This window comes from Scyliorhinus torazame, chromosome 3 (assembly GCF_047496885.1).
Source record: "Scyliorhinus torazame isolate Kashiwa2021f chromosome 3, sScyTor2.1, whole genome shotgun sequence".
NCBI classification, from domain to species: Eukaryota; Metazoa; Chordata; class Chondrichthyes; order Carcharhiniformes; family Scyliorhinidae; genus Scyliorhinus; species Scyliorhinus torazame.
The window spans coordinates 252041268-252063166 of record NC_092709.1 but is presented as its reverse complement, the minus strand read 5'-3'; the positions used below and the strand labels follow the sequence as shown (position 1 = coordinate 252063166).

At 45.6% G+C, this 21899-nt stretch overlaps 1 protein-coding gene across 1 annotated transcript in view; it reads left to right on the top strand.

Annotated features, from left to right (window-relative positions):
* Window positions 1-21647, top strand: part of akr1a1a (aldo-keto reductase family 1, member A1a (aldehyde reductase)) — an 89070-nt gene extending 67423 nt beyond the window's left edge. The window contains exons 6-9 of the mRNA XM_072497124.1: window positions 9651-9850; window positions 13673-13745; window positions 18089-18175; window positions 21134-21647. Coding sequence (XP_072353225.1) covers window positions 9651-9850; window positions 13673-13745; window positions 18089-18175; window positions 21134-21199 — 426 coding nt within the window. The 3' untranslated portion in view covers window positions 21200-21647. The remainder of the gene's footprint in view (window positions 1-9650; window positions 9851-13672; window positions 13746-18088; window positions 18176-21133) is intronic.
* Window positions 21648-21899: the final 252 nt, after the last annotated feature.

The window sequence follows — 21899 nt, the reverse complement described above, 5'->3', positions numbered from 1 at the left end:
AAATCTATTGGGAGGCGTATACATTATTCATTATAAATCAATTAATTAGCAATTATTAATTAATTAAGACACATCAGAGATGACAGGGCAGGATGTGGGAGCTTCTGAATACTGGTGTGATGCACAGTAAATGTTTGCAGATGCAGGAACCTGGGCTCAGAGTTATTGAGTTGCAGGCTGTGCAGCAGACACTGCAGATTCCAAAATTCACTAGATTCTGGGGTGGTCCCGTCGGATTGGAAATTAGCAAACGCAACACCACTGTTTAAAAAAGGAGGTAGGCTGAAAGCGGGTAATGATAGGCCAGTGAGCTTAACTTCGGTAGTAGGGAAGATGCTGGAATCTATCATCAAGGAAGAAATAGCGAGGCATCTGGATGGAAATTGTCCCATTGGGCAGACGCAGCATGGGTTCATAAAGGGCAGGTTGTGCCTAACTAATTTAGTGGAATTGTTTGAGGACATTACCAGTGCGGTAGATAACGGGGAGCCAATGGATGTGGTATATCTGGATTTCCAGAAAGCCTTTGACAAGGTGCCACACAAAAGGTTGCTGCATAAGATAAAGATGCATGGCATTAAGAGGAAAGTAGTAGCATGGATAGAGGATTGGTTAATTAATAGAAAGCAAAGAGTGGGGATTAATGCGTGTTTCTCTGGTTGGCAATCAGTAGCTAGTGGTGTCCCTCAGGGATCAGTGTTGGGCCCACAATTGTTCACAATTTACATAGATGATTTGGAGTTGGGGACCGAGGGCAATGTGTCCAAGTTTTCAGACGACACTAAGATGAGTGGTGAAGCAAAAAGTGCAGAGGATACTGGAAGTCTGCAGAGGGATTTGGATAGGCTAAGTGAATGGGCTAGGGTCTGGCAGATGGAATACAATGTTGACAAATGTGAGGTTATCCATTTTGGTAGGAATAACAGCAAAAGGGATTATTATTTAAATGATAAAATATTAAAACATGCTGCTGTGCAGAGAGACCTGGGTGAGCTAGTGCATGAGTCGCAAAAAGTTGGTTTACAGGTGCAACAGGTGATTAAGAAGGCAAATGGAATTTTGTTCTTCATTGCTAGAGGGATGGAGTATAAGACTAGGGAGGTTATGCTGCAATTGTATAAGGTGTTAGTGAGGCCACACCTGGAGTATTGTGTTCAGTTTTGGTGTCCTTACTTGAGAAAGGATGTGCTGGCACTAGAGGGTATGCAGAGGAGATTCACTAGGTTAATCCCAGAGTTGAAGGGGTTGGATTACGAGGCGAGGTTGAGCAGACTGGGACTGTACTCGTTGGAATTTAGAAGGATGAGGGGGGATCTTATAGAAACATATAAAATTATGAAGGGAATAGATAGGATAGATGCGGGCAGGTTGTTTCCACTGGCGGGTGAAAGCAGAACTAGGGGGCATAGCCTCAAAATAAGGGGAAGTAGATTTAGGACTGAGTTTAGGAGGAACTTCTTCATCTAAAGGGTTGTGGATCTATGAAATTCCTTGCCCAGTGAAGCAGTAGAGGCTCCTTCATTAAATGTTTTTAAGATAAAGATAGATAGTTTTTTGAAGAATAAAGGGATTAAGGGTTATGGTGCTCGGGCCGGAAAGTGGAGCTGAGTCCACAAAAGATCAGCCATGATCTCATTGAATGGTGGAGCAGGCTCGAGGAGCCAGATGGCCTACTCCTGCTCCTAGTTCTTATGTTCTTATCAGTGGAGGGGGAAAGTTATCTGGGCGCTTTATTCCAGGAGATGGGCATATTCCTTAGTTTAGGATCTTCTGATCTGGTCAGAGGTCAGGGACAGGAAGGTGTGACTGCAAATATGGCAGGTAAGGGGGCCCAGAGGGCAGGAGTGTAGGAGCCTATTGCAATTGTCCAATGTGTTTGAGGTTTTTTCAGCTTGTTTGGATGTGAGTGGGGGCTGCAGGGTGGATGAGCTAACTGACCATGGCACCGTGGTACCGGAAGCCATTCAGTCATATCATGGTTGCTGCTACTTAGGGGGTAGTTAATAGGAATGTAGCTGTAGTAGGAGACAGAATAGTCAGAGGGATTGACACTGTTCTCGGCAGCAAAGCGTGAGTCCAGACAGCTGTGTTGCCTGTCTCGTGCCAGACTTCAGGACATCTGCTTGGGGTTGATGAGGAACTTACAATGGGAAGAGGAGGACCCAATTGTTGTGGTCCATGTGGATGACAACAATATAAGCAGGACAAGGAAGGACATTCTGCATAGTCAGAGTGAGGAGCCAAACACCAAATTAAGAAGCAGAGCCTCAAAGGTCACAATCTTTGGATTATTACCTGAGGCATGTTTGAATTGACATAGGTCAAATCAAATTAGGGAGATTAATGTGTGGCTCAAAGACTGGTTTGGGAGAAGTGGTTTCCCATTCGTGGGGCACTGGCATCAGTACTGAGGAATGTGGGATCTATATAGTTGGGACAGTCTGCATCTGAACCATGCTGGGGCCGGTGTTCTTGTGACCAACATAACTAGTGAAGTAGAGAACATTTTAAACTAAGTTTAAAATAGGGTGGTCTTTCAAATGGTCGGTGCAAACTCGATGGGCCGAATCTGCACTGTAGGGATTCTATGATTCTATGATTCTAAGTGATAGGGGCAAGGGATCAAATTTGGGAAGATGTGGTAAATTAAAGCATAGAAACGAGGCAAAAGAGAAAGGCATTATTACAAGAAATGAGAAACAGATCTTGACAGGAAGGGCTAGAGAGTACAAGTCTAACAGATGAGACTAGAGGTTATAAAAAGAATAAAAGGATAAAACTAAAAGCACTGTATCTGAACGCATGAAACATTTGAAACAAAACAGATGAACTGAGAGCACACATAGAGCTAAATAAGTACAATCTAGCCATTATAGAGACATGGCTGCAGGATGACATAGATTGGGACCTGAATATTGAAGGATACAGACATTCAGAAAGAACAGGAAGCTAGGAAAAGATGGAGGATGTCATTTTAATTAATGATCGTCTGAGCACAATAGAGGGATGGTCTAAGTTCAGGAAAGCAGGATGTGGAAACGGCTTAGATAGAAATGAGAAATGGTAACGACAAGAGGTCACTTGTGGGAGTTATGTGCAGGCCCCTAATAGTAACTACATTGTAGGATAGAGCATAAAGGAAGAAATAATTGGAGCTTGTCAGAAATGCATGGCAATAATCATGGGAGATTTTAATCTACATATTGATTGGACAAAATCAGATGGGCAAAGGTAGCCGACATGAGGAGTTCAGAGAATGTTTCCAAGTTATTTTTTGAGAACAGCATGTTCTGGAGCTGACCAGAGAGCAGGGTATAATAGACCAGGTGGTGTGTAACCAGATGGGATTAATTAATTACCTCAAGGCGAAGCTGATAATGGGGGGAGACTTTAACACGGTGTTGGAACCAGGGCTGGATAGGTCGAAGTCCAGGACTGGTAGGAGGCCGGCAGCAGCCAAGGTGCTGAAAGATTTTATGGAGCAGATGGGAGGTGTGGACCCGTGGAGATTCAGTAGACCTAGGAGTAAGGAGTTCTCGTTTTTCTCCTATGTCCATAAAGTCTATTCGCGCATAGACTTTTTTGTGTTGGGTAGGGCATTGATCCCGAAGGTGAGGGGAACGGAATATACGGCTATAGCCATTTCGGATCATGCCCCACACTGGGTGGACTTGGAGATAGGGGAGGAAACAGGAGGGCGCCCACCCTGGAGAATGGACATGGGACTAATGGCGGATGAGGGGGTGTGCCTAAGGGTGAGGGGATGTATTGAAAAGTACTTGGAACTCAATGACAATGGGGAGGTTCAGGTGGGAGTGGTCTGGGAGGCGCTGAAGGCGGTGGTTAGGGGGGAGCTGATATCAATAAGGGCACATAAAGGGAAGCAGGAGAGTAAGGAACGGGAGCGGTTGCTGCAAGAACTTTTGAGGGTGGACAGACAATATGCGGAAGCACCGGAGGAGGGATTGTACAGGGAAAGGCAAAGGCTGCATGTGGAATTTGACTTGCTGACTACAGGTACTGCAGAGGCACAATGGAGGAAGGCGCAGGCTGTACAGTATGAATATGGGGAGAAGGCGAGCAGATTGCTGGCACACCAATTGAGGAAAAGGGGAGCAGCGAGGGAAATAGGGGGAGTGAGGGACGAGGAAGGAGAGATGGAGCGGGGAGCGGAGAGAGTGAATGAAGTGTTCAAGACATTTTATAAAAAATTATATGAAGCACAACCCCCGAATGGGAGGGAGAGAATGATGGACTTTTTGGATCGGCTGGAAATTCCCAAGGTGAAAGAGCAGGAAAGGGTGGGACTGGGAGCACAGATCAAGGTAGAAGAAGTGGTGAAAGGAATTAGGAACATGCAGACGGGAAAGGCCCCGGGACCGGACGGATTCCCAGTTGAATTTTATAGAAAATATTTGGACTTGCTCGCCCCGGTACTGACGAGGACCTTTAACGAGGCAAAGGAAAGGGGACAACTGCCCCCGACTATGTCTGAAGCAACGATATCGCTTCTCTTAAAGAAGGAAAAGGACCCGCTACAATGCGGGTCCTACAGACCAATTTCCCTCCTAAATGTGGATGCCAAGGTCCTGGCCAAGGTAATGGCAATGAGAATAGAGGAATGTGTCCCGGGGGTGGTTCACGAGGACCAAACTGGGTTTGTGAAGGGGAGACAGCTGAACACGAATATACGGAGGCTGTTAGGGGTAATGATGATGGCCCCACCAGAGGGTGAAACGGAGATAGTAGTGGCGATGGATGCCGAGAAAGCATTTGATAGAGTGGAATGGGATTATTTGTGGGAGGTGTTGAGGAGATTTGGTTTTGGAGAGGGGTATGTTAGATGGGTGCAGCTATTGTATAGGGCCCCAGTGGCGAGTGTGGTCACGAATGGACGGGGATCGGCATATTTTCGGCTCCATAGAGGGACAAGGCAGGGATGTCCTCTGTCCCCATTACTGTTTGCACTGGCGATTGAGCCCCTGGCGATAGCGCTGAGGGGTTCCAAGAGATGGAGGGGAGTACTTAGGGGAGGAGAAGAACACCGGGTATCTTTATATGCGGATGATTTGCTACTATATGTGGCGGATCCGGCGGAGGGGATGCCAGAAATAATGCGGATACTTGGGGAGTTTGGGGATTTTTCAGGGTATAAATTGAACATGGGGAAGAGTGAGCTGTTTGTGGTGCATCCAGGGGAGCAGAGTAGAGAAATAGAAGACCTACCGTTGAGGAAGGTAACAAGAGACTTTCGTTACCTGGGGATCCAGATAGCTAAGAATTGGGGCACATTGCACAGGCTAAATTTAACGCGGTTGGTGGAACAGATGGAGGAAGATTTCAAGAGATGGGATATGGTAGCACTGTCAATGGCAGGGAGGGTGCAGGCGGTTAAGATGGTGGTCTTCCCGAGATTCCTCTTTGTGTTTCAGTGCCTCCCGGTGGTGATCACGAAGGCTTTTTTTAAAAGGATAGAAAAGAGCATCATGGGTTTTGTTTGGGCCGGGAAGACTCCGAGAGTGAGGAAGGGATTCTTACAGCGTAGTAGGGATAGGGGGGGGCTGGCACTACCGAGCCTAAGTGAGTACTATTGGGCCGCTAATATTTCAATGGTGAGTAAGTGGATGGGAGAGGAGGAGGGAGCGGCGTGGAAGAGATTAGAGAGGGCGTCCTGTAGGGGGACCAGCCTGCAGGCTATGGTGACAGCCCCATTGCCGTTCTCACCGAGGAACTACACCACGAGCCCGGTGGTGGTAGCTACACTGAAGATTTGGGGACAGTGGAGACGACATAGGGGAAAGGCCGGAGCATTGGGGGGGTCCCCGATAAGAAACAACCATAGGTTTGCCCCGGGGGGAATGGATGGGGGATATGGAATGTGGCAAAGAGCAGGAATAACGCAACTGAAAGATCTATTTGTGGATGGGAAGTTCGCAAGTCTGGGAGCGCTGACCGAGAAATATGGGTTGCCCCAAGGGAATGCATTCAGGTACATGCAATTGAGGGCTTTTGCGAGGCAACAGGTGAGGGAATTCCCGCAGCTCCCGACACAAGAGGTGCAGGACAGAGTCATCTCAAAGAAATGGGTGGGGGATGGTAAGGTGTCGGATATATATAGGGAAATGAGGGACGAAGGGGAGACTATGGTGGATGAACTAAAAGGGAAATGGGAAGAAGAGCTAGGGGAGGAGATCGAGGAGGGGCTGTGGGCAGATGCCCTAAGCAGGGTAAACACGTCGTCCTCGTGTGCCAGGCTAAGCCTGATTCAGTTTAAGGTATTACACAGGGCACATGTGACTGGAACACGGCTCAGTAAATTTTTTGGGGTGGAGGATAGGTGTGCGAGGTGCTCGAGAAGCCCAGCGAATCATACCCATATGTTTTGGTCATGCCCGGCACTACAGGGGTTTTGGGTGGGGGTGACAAAGGCGCTTTCAAAAGTAGTAGGAGTCCGGGTCGAACCAAGCTGGGGGTTGGCTATATTTGGGGTTGCACAAGAGCCGGGAGTGCAGGAGGCGAGAGAGGCCGATGTTTTGGCCTTTGCGTCCCTAGTAGCCCGGCGCAGGATATTGTTAATGTGGAAAGAAGCCAAGCCCCCGGGGGTGGAGACCTGGATAAATGACATGGCGGGGTTCATAAAGCTAGAGCGGATTAAGTTCGTCCTAAGGGGGTCGGCTCAAGGGTTCACCAGGCGGTGGCAACCGTTCGTCGAATATCTTGCGGAAAGATAGATGGGGGAAAAAAGAAGGCAGCAGCAGCGGCTCAGGATTTGGGGGGGGGGGAGGGGGAGGGATGGGGGGGGGGGGGCGGGGGGGGGTGTAGCCTGTGACAAGGCAGTTGCCAATTAGGGCTAGTTTTCATTTTTGTTATTTAATATTTATTTATTTTTTGTTTTTTGTTTATATAAAAAAGGTCATTGTTATCTGTATTGTTATAATGTTGTGTAAAGGATGCACAATGTACTGTGTTGGTTGACCAAAAATTTTCAATAAAATATTTATTAAAAAAAAAAAAATTACCTCAAGGCGCCCCTAAGCAGCAGCAACCATAATATGATTGAATTTTACATTCAGTTTGAAGGAGAGAGGAGTGGTTCCAAGACCATGGGTGGGATTCACCATCCTGGGACGCCCGGATCGCATTCCACGATGGGACAGAGAATCGGGCGCCAGGGCAAAATCAGGATCAACGCCGGACGCCGACCCGAATGCGATGCTCTGACCCCTGAATTGAGGTCCATGCTGCACGTCAGCTTTTCACGGAAACTGCTGGAACAGGGACATGAAGGGAGACTGCAGAGAGCAGATGCCAAACCAAAGAATACAAAAGTTCCAGAAACCAGGGAATGGGACAGAAGGGAACAAAGAACAGGAATTTGGAGAAAAGGTTCAGTCAAAGGAAGATTTTGTAACTTGTGTATCCTTAGAATTTTGTATGTATCTGTGCAGGTATAGTTGGGGTGCAGGAGTAGTGTAATTATAGTTCATCTTTTCTTCTTTGATAAATGTTTTATTATTTTATTAAAAGTTAATCAGCTGACCCCTGTGACTCTGCTCAGTAGCTGCCTTCCACCTATCTCCCTGTGTCTGCGTGGGTTTCCTCCAGGTGCTCCGCATTCCTCCACAGTCCAAAGATATGCAGGTTAGGTGGATTAGCCATGCTAAATTGCCCCTTAGTGTCCAAAAAGGTTAGGTGGGGTTACTGGGTTACGGGGATAGGGTGGAACCGTGGGCTTAAGTAGGGCGCTCTTTTCAAGGGCCGGTGCAGACTTGATGGGCTGAATGGATTTCTTCTGCATTGTAAATTCTATGATTCTATATCTGACTTGTCCATTAGTAGTATCAAACTTGAAGAAAAAGTATATAATTGTGCACAGACAGATGGAAGGTCAGAAGATTGGACAGAATATAAAGAACAGCAAAGGAAGACTAAGTGATCAGTAAGGAGGGAAAATTTTGAGTACAAGAGAAAACTAGCCAGAAATATAAAAACACATATTTAGAGTTTCCATAAATATTTAAAACAGAAACGAGTTAACAAAGTGAGTGATGGTCCCATGGAAAATGAGTCTGGAGACTTGATAATGGAAAATAAGGAGACAGCAGATAAATTGAACTGCTATTTGTATTGGCCTTCACTATAGAGGATAAAAATAACATTCGAGAAGCATCTCTCAGCCAGGAAATGGAAGGGAGAAAGAAGGGAGAAAGGAAAATTACAATCACCAGAGAAGTGGTACTGAGTAAATTGTTGGAGCTGCGGGGTAACATGTGCCTGGGTCCTGACTCACTTCATACTAAGGTCTCAAAAGAAGTGGCTTGTGAGGTAGTTGATGCATTGGTCTTAATTTTCAATATCTCCTAGTTTTGGTGAAGGTCCCATTAGATAAGAAGATAGCAAATGTAACTCATCTATTCAAAAAGGGAGGGAGCAGGGAGCTATTAGTTTAACATCTGTTGTCGTAGGGAAAGTGTTGGAAGCTATTGTAAAGGTGTTGTGGCAGGGCACATAGAACAATTCAAAGAAATTAGGCTGATTAAACATGGTTTTGTGAAAGGGAAATCAGGTCAAAAGACAAAGAGTCATCCAGACTCAAAACGTTAGCTCCCTACTCGCTCCACAGACACTGTCAGACCTGCTGAGATTGTCCAGTATTTTCTGTTTTGTTGTATAAAAGTAGAGAGGTTATGCTTCAGTTATACAGGGCACGGGTGAGACCACATCTGGAGTACTGTGTACAGTATTGGTCACTTTATTTAAGGAAGGATGTAAATGTGTCAGAAGCAGTTCATAGAGGGTTCACCAGACTACCAGGCTTATCGGAATGGGGAGTGGTCTTTTGAGGAAAATTTGGACAGGCTAGGCTTGTATCTGCTGGAGTTAAGAAGGGTAAAAGGCAACTTGATTGAAACAGATAAGATCCTGAGGGGTCTTCACAGGGTGGATGTGGAGAGGATGTTTTCTCAGGTGGGAGAATCTAAGGGTTCATTGTTTAAGTATGAGGGGCGGAATTCTCTGATAATGGGGCTGACTCCCATTCTCCGCCCCCGTGTCGAGCTCGATTGCGCCTTGGAGGCTCAGAGAATTCCGGCCATGGAGATAAGGTTAAAAAACAATTCTCATAGCTACGTGCATCTCTGGGATTCTCTTCCTGAAAAGGTGGTGGAAGCAGAGTCTTTGAATATCTTTAAGCAGAGATGGATAGATTATTGTTCAGCAAAGGGGTGATAGGTTATCAGGGATAGGAGAGATGCAGATTTGAGGTTACTATCAGATCAGCAATGATCTTATTAAAAAGCGTAGCAGGCTCGAGGGGCTGAATGACCTAGTCCTTCTCCTTGTTTGTATGCAACAGCTCATCAAAGCCTCTTCTGAAACCCGCAAGCTTTACTGCCTAGGATGACAAGGACCGCAGGTTCAGAGGAACATTAAGTTCTCCTCCAAATCACATATCATCCAGACTTGGAAATATCTCACCATTCCCCTGTTCTTGGATATAAATATTCAATGCTCACAAGTCTGTCCATAACCCATGTAGCTCAAAAAAAGTGAGTTTGCAGCTTTGGAATAAATCATGGCCAGTCACTGAATACATTGTGAAATTAAAATGTGCCTTTGCTCGCCATAAATTTATCTGTTTTCTATTGCAGGTAGAATGTCATCCATACTTGGTCCAAAAGCAGCTTGTGAATCATTGCACAAAACAAAAAATTATTGTCACAGCATTCAGCCCGCTCGGCTCACCTGATCGTCCTTGGGCCAAACCTGATGACTCAAAGCTGTTGGAAGATCCAAGAATAATGAAAATTGCAGGAAAATATGGAAAATCCCCAGCTCAAGTTATTATAAGGTAAAGTTCCAATTTGATATGTAAGGTTAGATTTCATCGAAAAATATTACATTTCCTATTTCATATTTTCTTTACCTATGCACAAGATTGTATTTTTACTAATTAAGCTCAATATTTCAATAGCTACCCTGTTCAACAATTCACACTGCTGCTAAGTTATCCCGTATTCCAAAGATGAGCATTGATAAAGATAACATCATCTTCCATCATCTCTAGTTTGACTTTCGTCTTGTCGATATTGAGTGAACTTAAGTTCACTTTATTTTTTTTATAAATTGAAAGTGCCCAATTCATTTTTTTTTCCAAATAAAGGGCAATTTAGCAAGGCCAATCCACCTACCCTGCACATCTTTGGGTTGTGGGGGTGAGAACCACGCAGACATGGACAGTGACCCGGGGCTGGGATCAAACCCGGGTTCTCACGCCTTGAGGCAGCAGTGTTAAGTTCACTTTATTTTCTTAGGTCAGGTTAGTGAGATAAAAATGTTTTGAAGCGGCTGATATATATTTTATATATATATATATAATATAAACATACTTGAAAAGGGAACATTTGCAGGGCTATCTGGATGGTACAAGGGACTAATTGGATAGTTCGTTATGGGCCGAATGGTCTCCTTCAATGCTGTAAGATTCTAGAATTCTATGATATAAATGTATCAGAACTGTTTACACTCACATTTCCCAGTTATAAGAAGAGTCAAGCAGAATTGTTTGAAAAATAAGTCAAGTATCTCAGAAGCCAAATCTCATCAAGTTCCCCATACACCACTTTTCAAATATGCAAATTAGAAGCAGGAGTAGGCCGCTCGGCCCAACAAGCCTGCTCTAGCATTCAATAAGATCCTGGCTGATCTGATTGTAATCTCTCGCCTACCCCTGGTAACCTTTCGCCCCCTTGCCTTTTCAGAAAGAGAGCTCCAAAGACTCATGACCCTCTGAGAGAAATGATTTCTCCTCGTCTCTGACCTAAATGGGAGACCTTAATTTTTAAACATTGACCGTGGTTATAGATTTTCCCACAAGTTGAAACAACCTCTCCACATCCATCCTGTCAAAACTCCTCAGGATCTTAAAGATTTAAATCAAGTTGCCTCTTGCTCTTCGAAATTCCAGCTTGACAAAGAGTCACCCAGACGTTAGCTCCCTTCTCTCTCCACAGATGCTGTCAGACCTGCTGAGATCATCCAGTATTTTATTGATCTCCCACTGCACTTACCTGTCACTGAACCGATCTCTTCACGCAACTTCTCTACTGAGGAGTACTACACTTCATATGCTTCACCCCGATGTCTATATCTATGTATTTACGTTGTGTATCTATCGTAGGCCCTATGTTTTTTCATGTATCGAACGATCTGACAGGACTAAACACAGAACAACACTTTTCAGTGTACCTTGGTACACATGACAATAAAATCAAATCCAAATCCTGATATTAAGCAGGCTGAATCCAGTGAGCTGCCTTAGAATACCTATTTTTGATACCCCAAAGTACAAGGCCAAGCTTCAAAATGCTAACCATTCTTCATGAGATCGTTGGTATGCTCTACCACTCAGTGATCCAAACATCAAATTAAGTCCCGAGAATTTAAGAACCAAGCTACTATGCACACTCAATGTCCTTCGATTTTAACCTTAGAAATGCACCCATTCTCTTCACAGTTTGATGCCACTTTCTTTAAATATATCGTTTAATATCACTCAGTCACCCCTCGAGCACCAAAACATTGTTTGTTTTTAAAAAAAATATTTTTATTGAAGTATTTGTAAAATTTTATAACAAAAACAGAAAAAGAACAATAGGCGTTAAACATTAACATGGTGCAAAAATAGATATTTCCCCAAACGGCTCTGTCTTCACAGACCACCGAGAATAACAAAAAACAGACAAACAAAACACCCTCCCCCAACCCCTTGGAAAGCTGCTACTGCCGACATTTTAAATTAAATTTCCCCAAGAAAGTCGACGAATGACTGCCACCTCTGGGAAAACCCGAACATTGATCCTCTTAAGGCAAACTTAAGCCATGAGAAACCCAGCCATGCCACTAACCTAGGTTTCTACACTCGGGGGCTTCGAGTCCCTCCACATTAACAAGATCCGTCTCCGGGCTACCAGGGAGGCAAAGGCCAGAACATCGGCCTCCCTTTCATCCTGGACTCCGGGGTCCTCCGAAATCCCAAAGATTGCCACCTCAGGGCTCATTACCACCCCAGGTTTCAATACCCGGGACATGACATCTGCGAATCCCTGCCAGTACCCCCTGAATCTAGGGCACGACCAGAACATGTGCACATGGTTAACCGGCCCTCCAGCACATCTAGCACACTTGTTCTCCAGCCTGAACAATCTGCTCATCCGGGCCACCGTCATGTGGGCCCGGTGCACGACCCTAAACTGGATCAGGCTGAGGCTGGCGCATGTTGCGGTCGTGTTTACTCTGCTCAGGACTTCTGCCCAGATACCGTCCTCCATCTCCCCCCTCCGAGCTCCTCTTCCCACTTAAGCTTCAGGTCCTCGGTCTGCGTATCCTCAGCTCCCATTAGTTCCTTGTAGACGTCTGAGACTCTACCCACTCCCACCTCTCCCCTAGAAACTGCCCTGTCCTGCCTCCCCTTCAGCGGAAGATGTGGGAAGGACGGCACCAGTCTGCATACAAAATCCGGCACCTGTAAGTATTTAAAGTCATGCCCTCTCGCCAGCCCAATCTTCTCCTCCAGCGCCCTCATGCTCGGAAAGCTCCCTTCCAGGAACAGATCCCCCTTCCTCACAATCCCCGCCCTCCTCCACAGTCGATACCCCCCGTCCATGTTCCCCGGAGCAAATTGGAGGTTGCCGCAGATTGGGGTCCACACCGATGCTCTTACCTCCCCTACATGCGTCCTCCACTGGCCCCAGGTCCGAAGAGCCGCCACCACTATCGGGCTGGTGGAGTACCGTGCCGGCGGAAGCGGCAGAGGCGCCGTGACCAGGGCTGCTAGGCTAGTGCAGCCGGGTCAGATTAAGCTTATGCAACAAATCCCACTTCCGGGCCACCTGTATACCCAGGTAACGAAAGCTCTTCTCTGCCCTCCTCAGCCGCAGCTCCCTCAGTCTCTTCTCCTGTCCTTTTGCCTGGATCACAAACAACCCCCCCCCCCCCCCCCCCCCCCCCCCCACCCTTACCTCGACCCCGGTGCAATTTAAAATACTCCGACCTAAGCCGGTTCATGCGCACGCTTGCCAAAGGCGCCTGGTACAGCAATCGCACCCACCGAATAAAGCCCTCACCAAACCCAAACCTACCTAGCGCCTCCCACAGGTACTCCCACTCCACCCGATCGAAAGCTTTCTCTGCATCCATCGCTGCCACAACCTCTGCTTCCTCTCTCTCCGAGGGCATCATAACAATATTTAAAAGCCTCCACACATTGGCATTAAGTTGCCTGCCCTTAACAAACCCAGTCTGGTCTTCCCCTATCACCCCCGGGACACAATCCTCTATCCTTGTGGCCAAGATCTTAGCCAATAGCTTGGCGTCCACATTAAGCAACGAGATTGGCCTGTAAGACCCACACTGTTCAGGGTCCTTACCAAAACATTGGTGACCACCACTCACTGAACTGTTCACTTTTCAGCTTTGGCAGCTGGAAATGACACTTCATTTGCTTTCCCTCAACAGGTTCAAACCATGGTCCTAAAGGGAACTATCTAAGTTTAATTGCATATTTATTAAATACACTGATGGACAATATAACTGTTCAGATTAATAATTTAATCTTCGCTGTTACATAAAAATGACCACATTGAAAATCTAATCTTATTTCTTTCATCTCTAGGTGGCAAGTGCAAAGAGGAATAGCATGCATACCAAAAAGTGCTACTCCCTCCAGGATTAAGGAAAATATTGAGGTAACGCTTTTGTCAATAGCAAAATGCTTGTAGACTTCAAATCATTTTAGGTGTGAGCATGCAACTAATAATATTTATCATGCTTCGGAATTAACAATGCAAGACCATTACAATTCCAGAAAGATGTTAAAATTGTACGCTTGACATAAGAACAAGAAGAATCTTATATAGCTCAAGGTGCTTCACAGAAGCATATTCAAAAATTGGATACCGAGATAAACATGGAGATATGGGGCGGGATTCTCCTTTCTGGGGACTAAGTCCCCACGCCAGCGGGAAAACCGGCGTGAACCACACCGGTGTCAACAGCCCCCGAAAGTGCGGAATTCTCCGTGGACTAGGTGGACGCCGGAGGGCTTGGCGCCGTGCCAGCCGGCACCGAAGGGGAGGCGTGAACTCGCGCATGCGCGGAACCACCGCCGTGCGTATTCTGGTGCATGCGCAGGGGGTTGTCTTCTCTGCGCCGGCCATGGCGGAGCCCTACAGGGGCCGGCGGGAAGGAAGGAGTGCCCCCACAGCACAGGTCTGCCCACAGATCGGTGGGCCCCGATTGCGGGCCAGGCCACCGTAGGGGCCCCCCCGGGGTCGGATTCACCCCGCGCCCCCCGAGGATCACCTCAGCCGACTTACCTGCCAGGTCCCGCCGTGTGGGATTATGTCTAACCCATGCCAGAGGGACTGGCCAGAAATGGACGGCCGCGCTGCCCATCGGGGCCAGGAGAATTGCCGCGAGGCCGCTGCCAATGGCCCCCGATCGGCGTGGCGTGAACCCCAACCCCGCCTGAAAACCGGCGCAGGAGAATACGTGGGGGGTCAGAGAATCCCGCTGCTGGTGTGATTCACCCAAAAAAGGACTAAGTGTCTGTTTGGGCGTGTTTAGCAGGATGTTTCTTGGTCTTGGTGTGGGAGTGATCCAGACCTGGATTCATCTACACTTGAGAAGTTTCTCACCTTAGAAATGTTTTCAGCGGTGGAGAGCCAAATTTACCTGCGAGGCCTGCTCCTCAGAGATTGGGCCGCCATTTTGAAAGGTTGCCCCAAGTGAGCTTGAGGATCCCCCACACCACCACCTATGGGGGATGCCACCCCCATAGACATGGGAAATACCAACCCACCCCCTCCCGGGTAAGCAGTCCGCTATGTGGTTGCTGAGGATTCCCCCCCCCCTTCAGGCCCCCCTTTTCAGGATTTCCCCTCACTCCTCCCAACATTTATGAAGCCCCTTCAGCCCACGCCCTTCTTACCCCACTTCAACCCACCTCTTTCATGGGAATGGCCCCCCTCAGGCCCCGACTCTTGTCACTGCCAGCTTGGCATACAGGCAGTGTCCCTGAAACCCTGGCAGTGCTAAGCTGGCACCCTGGCAGTGCAAAGTTGGCACTGTCATGCTGCCAGATTGGCATTGCCAGCTGGAGTGCCAGGGTACTGCCCTGCTCATGACAACTTAGGTGGCTCCAATGGCCTCCGAGACCCACAAGGAGGCCATCATGCCTGATCTCTGCTTGTGGGGCGAGTACTAATCGGCGCCGGGTTGAGGCCTCGCCAGTGCGGCCGGTGACTCCCGGGAGCCAGGTGAATGTAGCCTCAAATAGGCCGCATATATTTAAATTAACCTAATTTAAATGATTTCCACTGGAATCAAAAGTCTAATGATGAACCTGAAACCATTGTTGATTGTTGTAAAAATCCATCTGGTTCACTCATGTCCTTGAAGGAAGGAAATCTGCCACCTTACCCGGTCTGGCCTACAAGTGATACCAGACCCACTGCAATGTGGTTGACTCTTATTGCCCTCTGAAGTCACCCAGCAAGCTACTCCGTTCAAGGGCAATTAGGGATGGACAATACATGCTAGTCCAACCAGCGACACCCACATCCCATGAATGAATTTTTCAACAATGTAGGTCTTGCTATCTGTCTCCTGGTCCTCCTCTCTCCCACTCAGTTAGGCGTTGCTGTCTATCTCCGACTCCTCCTCTCTCCTGCTCATTAAGGTGTTGCTGTCTGCTTCCAGGTCCTCCTCACTCCTTTTTAAAAAAAATTTAGAGCACCCAATTCATTTCTTCCAATTAAGGGACAATTTAGTGTGGCCAATCCACCTTTCCTGCACATCTTTGGGTTGTGGGGGCGAAACCCACGCAAACACGGGGAGAATGTGCAAACTACACACGGACAGTGACCCAGAGCCGGGATCGAACCTGGGACCTTGGCGCCATGAGGCTGCAGGGCTAACCCACTGCGCCACCGTGCTGCCTGGTCCTCCTCACTCCTGCTCATTGAGGTGTTGCTATCTGGCTCCAGTTCCTCCTCTTTCCTGCTCTTTTAAGGAAGGATAATGCACCACACTCTCAGTCACAAATAATATTATTGATGACTTTGATTAGGATTATAATAGTGCAAGGGTAGAGATACCCAGTAAATGGGAAATGTGCAGTGACACAATTATTCAATTACCAGCATATATTTACAAAAAATATTCTATTCAGTAACAGCCACAAGGAACAAACAATCCAGTTTTCAAATTGACTGGCAGAATTATAAATGTTTCCCAAATCCAATTAGGGCACTCTTATGGCGCCCTGTAAATATATTTCTGCAAAGGAAGAGTTGAGTGGAAAAAAATAGTTTGCATAGTCCAATTAATTACACCAAAGTTTTGCTTCAGGAACGTCACAGAATTGGGACAGTGGAACTCCCCAAGGAGTACTGGAAAGCAGAGTGTCTCATTTTAAGCCTTAATCCAGTAAACATTATGCAACAACACATTTAAGCAGTGAGTTCATAGTTCTAATCTCAAAGTTCTGAATCAGATGTTAAACACTGTTTGTACCCTTCCGTTAATTAGACTGTGCGTCGCACTGAGACACTGGTTATTGCATATATGTTGAAGAATTGGGATTAGACATCTGAGGCAGGATGAACAATTTTAATAACAGACATTCAGCGTTATAAATTTAAAATGGATTGAAATTCCCTAATAAAAATTAATTCTGAGGATGTGACTATCATTACCAAGACAAGCCTGGTATTGGCCATCTCCAGTGCACTTGAGACGGTGGTGGTGGGTTGCCTTCTTGAAATCCTATAGTGGTGATGGGGCTCCTACAATACTGTTAGATAGGGAGTGGTGGGAATTTGACCCAGCAATGAGATATTGAAGTCAGAATTGCATGTGTCTTGGAGACCATGGTGTTCCCATGCATCAAGCCTGAACCTGAGATCGACATAATACATAGTGTCAGACTATTATTATGATCCTAAACAAGACCCCAACATTTGCTACAATACTAGTAAGAAACCCCAATATTTTTTTAATTTGCAAGATGGTGAGGAAATGATACTTTGCTCCAAGAGTGATTCCATGCACAAATGGGAATATGGTGTATTAAAACAAACCTTATTATTAACACAATATTAAACTAACTTTATTTAACATTGTTCAATAAATTGCTTACAATTACCAGTTGAACAATGCTTAATAATAAAATTATACACTTTAACTCCTACCTTTTTAACTCCAATTAAGCAAAACCAATCTGAGGTCAAAATCCACTTTTACATACCGTTTGCAAACCCAGGAATACTTGCTGCATGGAGATGGCTTGGAGAAACCACTTTGAGAGAGATCATTCAGGAAACAACCTACAGATTCTTGGCTGTGTCCAACTACTGTTTAACTTACCAACATTTGGCAAAAAGCTCCTGTTCTGTTCACAGCAAAATCTAAACTGCAATTCCACACCTGACTGCTTCAGTCCCTGGCACCTCCCGCTAACTACATCATCTTCTTCCCACTGACTGGGTTATGGCCATCTTACTAAAGCTATCCACAACCTGCCAATTATCTAAACCCAAGGGAAACTTCTTTCTATAAACAAAATTGAATCCGCCCATTAAGGTAAACACTATACATGGTTGGAATGAATGATGATCTTTTATGATGCTTTAATTACCCCTTCTGTAGCCACAGTGTCTGCCTGTCATTTAAAGCAGAATTTTAAAAAACTTTACTACAGTAGAGATGTACACATACTAACCCAGGTTTTTAGTCATTCTTGCATCAGATGCATATAATACAATATATATATTTGAAATTCCTATATTCGTCACACTATATGGATCTATTTTGCAAAGTGTACACTGTGTAGCTATCACAACAAATCAATTGATTGGTTATTTACTTTTCAGTTATTATTTTTTTCTTCAGCAACATAACTAAAATAAGTTAAAAGTTTCCTTTAAAGTTTTGTGTATATTATTGCAGATACAATATTAACTGAGGTAATGTTGAATGTAATGTTTATGGAATAGGAACAACTGAAAATGTATGTGTTATAAAACAGGTCTTTGATTTCATATTGTCGAAGGAAGATATGAAACAAATTGAATCACTTGACTGCAATGGAAGAATGATAGTGCCAACGTTAGAAGTAAGTAAAAAAAAAGATGTGTTGTTAACTGGGGATGTGTATATAAAGAGCAAAGTAAGCGACAAGTTCAAGTGGCCATGACCATGCAAATCTCAGGGCATCTTCACATCCGGGATTCATTGTCACCCTCGAGATGTGTCCCACCCAAAGGTGATGAAAATGGCTTGGACGTCAGTGGGTAAGAGTGGGATTTTGGGTGCCATGAGCCCCCAGGGACCTGCTGAAACACATTAACATAAGCTCTTCCTGATTCATCAGGAAACTTGTTTGGACCTCTTTAAGAGTTAAAGTTGAAAGCTGATCTGGCAAGGGATGGTCTCCCTCTGTCATTGGCGGGTCGGGTACAGGTGGTTAAAATGAATGTGCTGCCGCGATTCCTGTTTATTTTTCAATGCCTGCCGATTTTCCTGCCAAAGGCATTTTTTAGAGAGATTGAAGGGATGATTATCTTGTTCATATGGGGAGGAAAGGTGGCCAGAATTAAAAAGGTGCTACTACAGAGGGGAAGGCAGGCAGGGGGTTTGGGTCTTCCGAACCTGATGTATTATTGTTGGGCAGCGAATGTGGAGAAGGTACGGAGCTGGGTCAGAGGGGTTGACACCCAATGGGTCAGAATGGAGGAGAGTTTCGGTAGGGGGTCGGGATTGAAGGCGCTAGCGACAGCGCCGCTCCCGACTGCCCCGGGGAGATACTCAGGGAGTCCGGTAGTAATAACTTTGTTGAGAATTTGGAGGCAGTTTCGACAGCACTTCAGGTTGGGGGCAGGGTCAAGGGTCAAGATTCAGGGGAACCATAGATTTGAGCCAGGGAAGTGGGATGGAAATTTTCGGAAATGGGAGGAGAAAGGAATTAGAACACTAAAAGATTTATTTCTTGGGTTTGTTTTGCGGGATTGAAGGAGCTGGAAGCGAAGTATGGGCTGGAGCAGGGGGAAATATTCAGATACATGCAGGTTTGAGACTTTGCCAGAAAGGAGATACAGAGCTTCCCAGTAGAGCCGGCTTCCGCATTGCTGAACGAGGTGCTGACGACAGGGAGACTGGAGAAGGGGGTAGTGTCAGCGGTTTACGGGGCTATTTTGGAGGAGGAGAAGGCGCCACTAGAAGGGATCAAGACAAAGTAGGAGGAAGAGTTGCGAGAGGGTATGGAGGAGGGGTTCTAGTGTGAGGTGCTCTGGAGGGTGAACGCCTCCACCTCGTGTGCGAGATTGGGTCTGATACAGCTGAAGGTGGTCTATAGAGCATACCTTACAAGGGCGAGGATGAGCCGGCTCTTTGAGGGGGTAGAAGATGTGTGTGAACGTTGCGGGGGAGGCCCCGCAAACCACGTTCATATGTTTTGGTCCTGTCCAAAGCTGGAGGATTACTGGAAGGAGGTGTTCAGGGTAATCTCTAAAGTGGTGCACGTGAAACTGGACCGGGGCCCTCAGGAGGCCATATTCGGGGTGTCAGACCAGCCGGGTTTGGAAACGGGTGCGGAGGCAGATGTCGTAGCCTTCGCCTCGTTGACCACCCGAAGGTGGATCCTGTTAGTATGGAGATCAACCTCTCCACCCTGTGCCTTGGCGTGGCGGGGGGACCTGCTGGAATTCTTAACGCTTGAAAAGGTCAAATTTGAACTGAGGGGAAGGATGGAGGGGTTCTACAATTCATGGGCGTTATTCATTATGTATGTGTTAATGGTGACAATGGGTGATTCCTGATTCCTTTTTGTCATTTGTTTATGTTAACATGCGGGCCAATGTCTGGGGTTTGGTGGGAGGATGGGATCGTTGTTATTGATATGGGGATTGACATTACATTCGTTACGGATTATTGTTTATTGTTGGGTGTAAATTTGGGAGAAAATGTGAAAAAGGAGAATAAAAAAATATTTAAAAACATAAGTTTCTGAAACGGAGAATCCCGCTCAATACGACTAGCAAACAGAGAATACGAGATTAGAATGGCAGTTAACGTAAAAGTGAAGCCAAAAATCATCTAAATAGTAGGTAGGTAGTAAGAGGTGGTTGGGGCTCATTAGAGACTAAGAGGGTGACATATACTTATGGTGACAAGCGCAGGGCAAGGCTGGAATACCTCATGTGTATTGTGTACTGGTGTTTACTAAAAGGTGCAGACAAAACATTGGTAGAAATGGAAAAGGTATAGGTCAGGCATTTTCAAAGTGGGGGTCGCGATCCGCGGGTGGGTCGCGAAGCCATCCATCACCGGTGCTCCCGATTGTGGGAATTCAGGCGCAACGGACGCAGCAGCCGGATTTTCAAAATGCCGGCTGCGAGCAGCTTTAAAAATGACGGCCGTGATCGGCTTTAAAAATGAGGGCGCGCTGCGCATGCGTGCCCGCTCATCAGGGCGCATGCCCACAAGATTCAGTGTTTTGTCATTTCCCTCCCCACTCCTTACGTGGTCCCCAATTCAACCCACTGCAGAATGCCCAACTCATATAGATGTAGAAATGAAGCACAACAATTACCAAATTGTGATGAAAAGAAAAGGCAAAACAAACCTGCCATGTTAGAAATCTACGAAACACAAAATGTTGGGAAAAATCAGTGGGCATCCATCACGAGAAGAGAAACATTAACATTTCAGCTGCTGGCGGCATGGTGGCTCAGTGGTTAGCACTGCTGCCTCAAGGCGCCGAGGTCCCAGGTTCGATCCCGGCTCTGGTTCACTGTCCGTGTGGAGTTTGCACATTCTCCCCGTATTTGCGTGGGTTTCACCCTCCACAACCCAAAGATGTGCGATGTAGGTAGATCGGCCACGTTAAATTGCCCCTTAATTGGAAAAAATTAATTGGGTACTCTAAATTTATTTTAAAAACATTTCAGCTGCTGATTGACCAATTTATATATCTGCTCCTGCACAGAAATGTACACATATCTGAGCATCATTGAATAAATGTGAGACTTTCTAGAAAGATGACAACCTGATTGATCTTTCTTTTCTTTTGTAGAGAGATGGAATGACAGTTTGGAGAGATTCAAGTCATCCGTACTTCCCTTTTAACGAGCCTTACTGAAGGCCAATCAACAGTTTCAACAATATCCACAACATATTATAGAAATGTTTCTTTTTAAAACAACTTTAAAATTGGTGTAACAATTAATAAAATATAGAGAAATTATTGCAACATCATAGACATAAGCAGAAAATAATCGCTGTTAGATCTGGTTGGTTAAGGCGAGCTCCATTTTTAAGATAGCAAACCTAACAAGACTCCATAATTTCCAAACATTCAACAAAAAAGTTTCATAATCATCAGCAACTCTCTGGGTATAGATTTGTAGTGGAGTTTTCAGAAACCACAATTAAGGCAGAGAACTTCCAATAACTTAATAGTGTAAAATGTTAGTGTGCACACTGCTAGTACTGCAATATAAAAACTAAAGATATATAAAATCATTATTCTTACTGACTGTCTTGTATAAATCAAACATTAAAGAAATTGTTTGGAACCAGATACCAAATGATTAGTTTTTCTATTATATGCTGGTCCGCACATACATTTCATGTAATCTTAATTTAAATACAGTACACTTGTGTTAAAGCTATGACTACTGCTGCAATTTCTAAATATAATTTATTAAGAGTAAACACTTGATTCTTTGGAAAATGTGTAGCATTTCCAAAAATAATTTAAGTAAAACAACTTTTATATAAATAGCCGTTTGGCGGTATGGAACTTGAGTATTGCTTTGTAATGGCTATAAGATCACATC